At 33.8% G+C, this 9,496-nt stretch overlaps 1 protein-coding gene across 1 annotated transcript; it reads right to left on the bottom strand.

The window, feature by feature from the left end:
- Positions 1–5,098: 5,098 nt before the first annotated feature.
- LOC130625706 (peroxidasin homolog pxn-2-like) lies at positions 5,099–7,823 on the bottom strand. Its single transcript, XM_057440809.1, has 2 exons — positions 7,689–7,823; positions 5,099–6,831 (listed from the first exon to the last, which is right to left on the bottom strand). The coding sequence occupies exon 2, from the start codon at positions 6,773–6,775 to the stop codon at positions 5,468–5,470; it is 1,308 nt and encodes a 435-aa protein (XP_057296792.1). The 5' UTR covers positions 6,776–6,831; positions 7,689–7,823; the 3' UTR covers positions 5,099–5,467.
- Positions 7,824–9,496: the final 1,673 nt, after the last annotated feature.

Raw genomic sequence — 9,496 nt, 5'->3', positions numbered from 1 at the left:
CTTAATTGGGTCGAGGAAATCTGATCCGATCCCGTCTGGTAATATTAGCACCGAGTTTATTCAGCAAGTGACTACAAATCAAAAGAAAGGAACAATTTTTAACACCTTGATTGAATAAAACACCTTATGTAAATTAAAAATCCGGTTTTTATTATGCTATAACTTAATATATCTTGTCATTTGTAAATTTTGCATAGATCATTCTTTTGGCTTCGTTTAACCAACTTCTTATTTGCATGATCTTTTATAAATACATTCACCCCACAGGAAAAAAATCACCCCTGCAAGTAGAAACAAGAATTATATAACATTGGTATTAAGTATAATTGTTTAAATTAATTATGGTCAGCGCATTAATGTAACAATGATGTTACTAACATTTAACACCCTATATCACAGTAAGAGTGTGTCACAGTCACATAAAAACCACAAATAAATAGTTCACATAAAAGCAAGAAGCGCTGATGTCCTATTAACATGTTCAAATGCCAAGTAATTATTTTTGTTACCTTAATTGTAAGGAGGGGATTTCTGATGAGGGGGTAAGTGGTAGCAATGAAGAGGAATCCTTTTTTCATTCAAACAGCGTTACAAGATAAACAAGCTCCATTTAGTTAGTTTTTTATATCTGCTTGTGATCCTTGTGATATATATTTTGTCAATTTCAATTTCAATTTTAGTTCGCATTTTTTTATTATTATTATTATATTTTATATTATTATATTTATTAAAGAAAAGGCGTAATTAAAAATATATAAACATGTAAGAGAAGCAGAAATCCTATAACTTGATTCGTTTAGTTTAACGTTGTGCCTTTGGGCCAATCCACGTACGTTTACCTTGTAAGGCCCTTGGATGATTTGCTGTTTGTTTTGCATGCAGTTCCGTTCAAGGATACTAAAGATTAGTTTTATTTATTTCATTTATCCTTGTATATTTCATTTTGACCTGCTTAACTGTTATGTTTTTCACTGCATCTTTCGTTTATCGTGCTTTAATTTTTTTTGTTGCCCTGTGTTTTTTTGTACCTTATGTTAGTCCAATGTCTATTTTGTGCATTCCTAGTAACAAGGGAGATTTTTGTATCACAGCGAAGTCTTTAGAGAGGTAAACCTCTACGTAGCCATGGCCACTGTCTTAACCCTATTCGGTCCGGGGTTTTTCGAACATACTATGACCGGGGGGCGGGGCGGATTCCGCCCCCCCTCTATAACTTTTCATAGGATTGTTCAAATTGAATCAAACTTGGCACACTTATAGTACGTCATAAAAGGAACAAAATGGCGACAATTAATTTTTGCTTGCGTCAGCACATTTTCTGTGACGTCATCAGAAGCTTAAAAATTGATAAAAATGCCACTATCTGCTTAAAATATAATTACTTTTGTTCTAGAGCGAATTTTTACATTCTGTTTGAAGTTTCTGAAGGCTAAATAAATTTGTTTTAACATATCTTCCGGTTTTTACATGGATCGAATAAAAAATTGCCAAAAATTGCCCGAAAATCCGCTTTTTCCCGATTTTCGGTTAAAATCCGACAAAATCGGGAAATCGGATTAGTCACGTGTCAAAATTATTCAAAATTCTTCTTCACAAAACAAAGTTGTGTTGCAAGTTTCAAGTTCTAAGGATACTCCTAACAGGAGTTGTTATATTTTCCCCATTATAAGGATTTCATAGAGATTTTAGGGGTAGTTTCGAGTAATGGCCAATATCAAAGCCTCTGAATGGTATGGGACCTAAAAATTTAGCATGCAGGTGTCTAATAGATAAATGTTGAAACTCAGTAAGTATCACAGCCATGTAAGAAAGCAATCAGGAGTTATTAAAAAAAAACGTCAGGGAGGGCGGAATCCCCCCCCCCCCCCCCCCCCGGACCGAATAGGGTTAAGACATAATCTTGTGCTAAATGCAGTTAGATAGCTACAACTTTTATTACTGAGGATAACGACATGCGGGTTTTTTTTTAAAGAACGGCTTCAATAATTACGAAAAGAACGGATTCAATATTTGCAAAAAGAACGGCTTCCATATTTACAAAAAAGAACGGCTTCCATATTTACAAAAAGAACGACGTCCACATCTACGAAAATAACTGCGTTCATTTCTGCGAATAAATCCGTTATCCATATTTACGCAGCGAACCACGTCATTATCTACGAAAAATTCTAAAAAGGCGGGTAATAACTGGCGGTAATAGGACTACATTCCGGTCTTTGCTTTTGTGATGCGACAAAAATTCCTAGGCTGGATATTCCGTTCAAGGAATTGGTAATATCGGTAAAAGTTAGCCCTGCCTTGAGTTATTAGCCGTTCAAAGTATTTTTAAAAGTTTTATTTAAAGCGACGAACAATTTCTTGTTATTCTCGTAGTAGTAATTATATCCGCATGCCTCAAGTGGGCAGCACAAAACCCTATTTTAACCAGTGCAATTTTAAGTGTTTAATACAATATTTTAAAACCATCATATTTAGGCTGACTCGCCCTATGTGGTCAGCCCTTAATAAACTTGTGTAATTTAACAAAATAAAAGGTATACTAATTGATAAAGAACAAATTTTGAAAAGTAGAATGTTTATCATTATTAGTAAAGCTAAAATTGTAATTTAGCGATTTCGGAAAAATCAAGTTATTGGTGCAAATGAAGTAAAAACGTTGTCAATTACATCGGTTAAGGGGAAAGCGTAATAGATCCGTTCCCCGTCATTTTGCAAAACCATTTACTCCAGACGTTCATGGACAATAAGACCTTATATTAATCTTTACAACTAATCTATTTAAACTATCATCTAAGCTTCAAACGTAAAATGTTAAATTATTATTATTACCTAGTTTTTGTAGATAATTATGTTTTCCCTAGTCCTCTCCGGGATTTGAACCTGGATCTCTCATTTGCATGTGTCATGGCCATTAGACCAAAAGAGCATAAATATAATATGAAAAACTTTACAGGTGCATATTATTTATGCTTGTGGATTTACAGCACACATAACATACTTCACTTTTTCGTTCAAAGTAACAGACCGTAAACAGCCTGTTATTACCCTATGCAGCTAAAACAATCACTCAGCAATTATATTTTGTGGAAATGTGTAGGTAACATTTTTACCCTGTTAAAGCAAAGAGCCCTGTAACATTGCTTTATTTTATGACAAAAATCTCGTGAAATATCAAAAATTAATCTTGACATCGGATAGGTATATTTTCCAAAAAAACTTTATTGCAACTTCGGTTTAAATAATAACAGGGGAAATAGCCTGTTGCTATCCTGTCCAGCTAAAAATCACACAGCAGTTTTATTTTCTAAAACAAGTTTTCATGGTTATTTAATATAGAATTAATTTTTGTTTGCGTAACTTGAATCGAATTGGTGAATGCTACTGATAGCGTTTAAGAAGGTCGATTTCCTGACAAAATGGCAATGTATACTACTCCGGGTTCTTTGTGCCATGCCTACAATATAGTTACAGTTGTCCTCAAAAATAAGGCTCTCCAATCCCCCTCCTTCTTCCATGTCATTCAATGTTAAAAAGTGCCCTTTGTGGCTGAGCAGCGTAAACGTTTATACGAGACCACATCAACCTCTATATACTTATTGATCATGAGTGGTTACAAAAAGTACTATCCGCAGAATATGTAGCTATAACTGTGTTCCTTAACTGACTCTTTGCTAAACGTGTTGGTTCTTGGTTTTTGGTTTAAAATTGCAAGAGTCAACAAATTTTGTGGACAATTGTAGCTTAGAACAAGCTATGTTATGAGATATTCCTACAGAGTAAAATTTACTCACTCATTGTTAAGTATATAGCTAGCTACCTAGAAAATCTGTCTAAAGGAATTTCTCAATGCTAGCATGTAGAAGTTTTATACTAGCTAAATAGCTAGTTCTATGCTAGCTTTAGGTGTAACTGAGACTAAGAAGTGGTTCAATAGATGTAAAAAATCCATTGTAAGCAGAGAAGCCAAATCACAACAATACGTAGCCATGTTTTAATTTAGTTTGCTCCGAACTTGGTACTAGGACCTTTTGCCTTTGTTATTCAACTGTGCTCAGAAGAAGTGACCGCGGCTACGCTTGATTGTCTTGAGTCAAAACGCATACAAGTTGGTACGTAAATCAAGATTTCACCTATATGTAAGGGAAATGTACGCCCACACTATTGATTCGAAAATGGGCTTTGCTTAGTTCCGTAATAAACAGCCAGACAAAACAAAAAACAAGTTGGACAGAACAACAATTTTTTTGTGTTTTTCCTCACACTAAAGAACTACTTGAGACATGAGAATACTACAGATGTGTTTGTTGAGAGTAGGCTCAAATGGCGCGTGGCCTTTTCGTTATGGAGTTTGCTTCGCAATCACAAGGTCCGTGTTTCGATCTACAGCGCGGGCATGTTTAGCAAGGGCCTTTACCACACCTATGGTTCAACCCATGCCATGAGAGGGAAATTGGGTAGGTATTACCGGTGTATACTTAATGTATACATTCCGAACACAGGCCCCACATTAATAACAGTGTTTCGAACACTGAATTGGCTATATCCTGTATAAATATTCGGAATAATAATAATAATAATAATAATAATAATAATAATAATAATAATAATAATAATAATAATAATAATAATAATAATAATAATAATAATAATAATAATAATAATAATAATAATAATAATAATAATAATAATAATAATAATAATAATAATAATAATAATAATAATAATAATAATAATAATAATAATAATAATAATAATAATAATAATAATAATAATAATAATAATAATAATAATAATAATAATAATAATAATAATAATAATAATAATAATAATAATAATGCCAGAGCTAAAAACCCTTTATCATTGAACCTGATAATCAAGGGTTTTGTGTATAATATTTAAACCATCTCTTTAGCGAATTGGTGTTTTTTTTTTCCGAATTAAAACCAGGCCTTTAGCTCTTGGCTTGAAAAAGAGATCATTGTCTGAACTAATTCTACAAATGCTAAGAGCTCGACCAAACAGACTACCCGTATTGGTGTGAAACGGATGACAACAGGTAAAATGCAATAATTTGAGGGTATTTGTGCTTTTAAGATATAAATCAGTAAGTAACAATTATCTACAGTGATAAGTTGTTATTTTAGTAGATTATTTGTGCTATTCGAAATAAAATACAAAGACGGACTATAAGTTTAATTAAAAAAGTATTATATTCAGAAGCTTTTGGAGGATGAACAATTAGAATCTTTGCAAGCCTTAACAGTTATTTCAAAATACGAAGTGACCTTTTCTAGTGCTACGTGAGACTAATTAGTTGTAAGTGATCTGTTTTTACTGCTATAAATATGCCTTGAATACCTTATGCATAATCAAAAACAGAAACAAAATAAAATGTTAGTTACGTGCTGTCGAAATATTTTCCATGTTTCAAATGATTGCGTATTTGCCTCTAGTATTTTCTCTGAAATTAACCAAAATGATATCCACGAGAATATCGTCCACGAAATTTTCTTCCACGAGAATATCGTCCACGAAATTTTCTTCCACGAGAATATCGTCCACGAAATTTTCTTCCACCAGAATATCGTCCACGAAATTTTCTTCCACCAGAATATCGTCCACGAAATTTTCTTTCACGAGAAAATCGTTTACGATAATATCGTCCAGGTGAGTATTGTCGACGGTAGTAGTTTCCAGGACGATAGTATGGCTGAGGTTTCACGGTAGTAGCGCCTTCAGGACTACTTAATCCGCCAGTAAACCACTTCCTAAAATTAATTCCACGTATATTTCCGCATTCAACTCTTTTCTTTCCATTGTTAAGAGCCTGAAATACGTCTCTCTGTATTGATACAATATCCTTTAAATTATCGCATAGGACTCTGGCAAACGTGACTTTTTTGATTTCATTAAGTTGAGCTTGACTAAATACAGCCCTTCGTTGATAAAAGAATCGATCACCATCTCGAGTTCTTTCAAATTGATCCTTCACTAAACAACTAAATGTTGGACCAAGAAGCTTGCCTTTTAGTGGGATTTCGCTTGAACCAGCTGCAAACAGATCAATTTCGTTAGGACTACTGTAAAGCCTTTTAAGTTTCGATATAGCGCTGGAACGAATGATTCCGCGTAGCTGTGAAAAACGTGTTACAGATTCCAACTTGCAAAATTTTCTAAATGCTCCGTAAGTTGGAAGACCATGGTCTCTTCCACGTTGTATGTTTAATGCCGTCAGATCTCTGTATTCCTTGCTTCCAACAGGCACAAACAATCGCCTTGCAATTCCAAATGCGAAATCTGTGTCAAAATCTTGAGATTGGTTTTTAAGTAAGCCAAACATTAATGGTTCAATTCCATCTTCGCGAACTGGCAAAATATTTCTGAAAGATTCTTGCAATGATAAATCAGGCTTGGCATGATCAAAATTTTTATTCAATCGGGCAAAAGAATTCGGAATCAAAGTGTGACCAAATCGAAATGCTGCGTTTGCAAATGCATTTGAGATGCTTGGATTAACACTGCTTTTATAGCCAGTGTATCTTTTAAGGTTAGCAAGAAGTGGCACAAACTCATTATAAACTATATGTTGAAATATAGCTCCAACAATCTTCCGACTGTGTTGAAATACAAGATCCCCTCTCCAATTTGGATTCACATTTCTTAGATTATCAGCAATTCTGTTGTGTTCTCTTACCCAAAGTGTATGCATTGTATTCAAAGGTGGATTCTCATCCCCTCGCTCTTCGCCGACCAATGAACATCCGTTTTCTAGCATACAGTTAGTAGTCCTCAAAGGCAACAAGTTACCGGTGAGTCTTAATCTTCCAGTACCTGAAGTTAAAAGACAAAAGTAATAATAAATTACAAATGACTTGACTTTGTGTAGTAAGGTCTACACAACTTCGTAAATTTTGCAGATGTGCACAGATTCTTATAGAGAAAGAGCAGAACTAAATAGGCTAAATGGTTGCAATAAAGGTTTAAATATTTTTGAGCAGCACAAAGGCCAAAAGGAACTAAAATTACATATTTTTGACTAGAGAATATTCTTCTGTTTTTAGAAAATTTTATCAATTTTATCCTAATAATACGTTTCTATATGGAACTCTGTAACTGTAGGCTGGTGTTGCTTTTGCTTTTTATTTAGAACAATGCGTTCAGATGTAAATTGAATCAGAATCAAAACAATACGTCGCGCAAAATGTCCTTTTTACAATCCTACAGAACGTCGTGTGCCAATGTGACAAGTCTTTAAGTAAGTAAAAAAGAAAACAATTGTAAAAGAATAAATTGTCATATGTTCTAACAGCTAGTAACAAATCAACAATAATTCTGCGGTGCTGCATTTATTGCTAGTCCTCTTTTGTCTGGCCTGACACGGTTGTGTAAAGGATGACGAAGCTCCCATGCATTATTTGCTTAAATCAATTTCATCTTAGGCGTTGGATGATATATTGGTTTCTCCTTTTTCTATTCTTTCACTTAATACCGGTTGTTGCTAACCAATTTTTAGTAACAACCAGTACTCTGATGGATTGTGTTTGAAGAATTTCACACTTATATTGCTCATATAAAGTTGCTTATAAGCAAAACATCTATTTGACGCACCTACTATTTAGAAACGTATCCATCTCGAAAAGCGTCTTTCTTTTTACTATAAAAAATCCAGAACAGAAATAGATAATTACCATCATTTGTCCGTAAACTTTCAAGAAGTTCTGGTTCGTGACTGTACACGTTAGCAGAATCAATAAAAGCAGATAATCTGTTGTTGAATTCTCTTCCTCCTGATCGTCAACTTTCACATTGTGGTAATGATCTTCCATTTGGTGTACATTTTCTACCGTTTCTTGAAAATCTGATGGGAAAACACGGATAGGCGAAAGGGTTTGTCTCAGTCTTGCATCTATAACAAAGGTAAAATCAAATTTTCACTTACCGCTCATATAATAAGTTAAATTTTAGTAGAAAGTGTAGAAGATAGATAATGTTAGAAATACCGTTAGAAAATGGAACAAGTAATTATTTCACAAGATGAGCTATGTTTTTTGAGCTACTTTTAATTTATCGTTTATTCTTTTGTTGAGGTTTACTGGCTTAGAGCAGAAAGTAATTTACCTTGCCGTATCGCAAGAAGAACTATGATCAACTAATGTGAGATCATGATCCACAAATTGTCCAAATGTCATATACATTACGGAAACTCCTAGTCTTGTTCGTTGCGAATTTTCCTTTACTGCATCAAATACCCCACGAGAAACTTGGTTAGCTGTTGGTAAGCGTTCTTTTGTTCCTGGAAACCCACGTGGTATTCCTCCTTTTGTACCAGCAGCATAAACTGAGCCTATTTTGGAAGATATACATATATGAATTTGTGTGTACACAAATTCTCACATTTTTGACAGTAACTCATTTTTCGACACTTTGACGTCTGCCCGGATGTGTAAAAACAAGGTATTGCTAGAAACTCTTTTTAAATACTTGAAATACACGTTGAAATACACGATCGTTAAAAATGTAATTTTTTTATTGTTCTGCCAAATTCATCTTCATTACCTATCGACAGGAACGTGTAAACACGCTGTGTAGACAGACCGAATAAAATTTTATACGCTTTATGGCGAAGTTGAAGTAGAAGCAGAGGAAGAATATGTCTGCAGTTTGTACTAACCAAACCAAAATAAAAAAGAGGCGTGATTAAAGAAAGAAACGAAGTATTAGTCATAGCTACCTATAAGTCTAAGCAATGTGGTGTTTGTTGCTCCAAGAGTTGTGCGCTGTCTATTGTTGCAGGTGCTCTCTATCGTTCGAAATGGTGAACGGAAATTACATCTTCTTGGAGTGGCAATGCTGTTCTGGCAATTGCTAAACAGGGTAGCTAAATGAAATTTTTATTTATTTTATTTTTTCTTAACAGAGGAAAAACAATGCGACGATTTCAACTCGATGACAAAGAGCTAAACAAGCATTGAAGTGAAATCAATAACTAAAAGTTTTCGATGTGAATAACACTGAAAATGTAAATTTAAAAATAATAAATAGAAACTTCAATGTAAACAAATTAATCTTTATTAAGTAATTTTATGCTTAGAAATAACACCAAAAATCACGATTGTGCAAACTGCTAGTTAAACATTTCAGTAGTTAGTTCATTTCTTTTGCATCAATTGAAACACGTCAAATTCGTATACAAAACATTTTTATGGCCATGCATATAAATGATATTCCTTACTTTTGCTATATGGATAAACAGTTTGGTAATTAAAAAAATACACTACCTACCTATGCTGGGCAGACTGTGAACACGACGTCTAACTAAAAAGAAGAGAGAAAAATAAGGTTAAATGATATTTTTACGTCTAAAATATACGATGTATTTTTATAATGCAATACCCACCAGAGCATACTGTAGTCATCAGAATGACAACAAGAAGAAGCTTCAAACCAATCTTCATGATTGCTTTCTTACCTTCGTCAACTGTTAATGGAGTGGTTA

Source organism: Hydractinia symbiolongicarpus, chromosome 14 (genome assembly GCF_029227915.1).
Source record: "Hydractinia symbiolongicarpus strain clone_291-10 chromosome 14, HSymV2.1, whole genome shotgun sequence".
NCBI lineage: Eukaryota > Metazoa > Cnidaria > Hydrozoa > Anthoathecata > Hydractiniidae > Hydractinia > Hydractinia symbiolongicarpus.
This window is presented reverse-complemented; position numbering and strand designations above follow the sequence as displayed.

Excerpts from the sequence above, each read along its gene's own strand:
- LOC130625706 (XM_057440809.1), bottom strand. The coding sequence starts at position 6,775 with ATGCTAGAAAACGGATGTTCATTGGTCGGCGAAGAGCGAGGGGATGAG.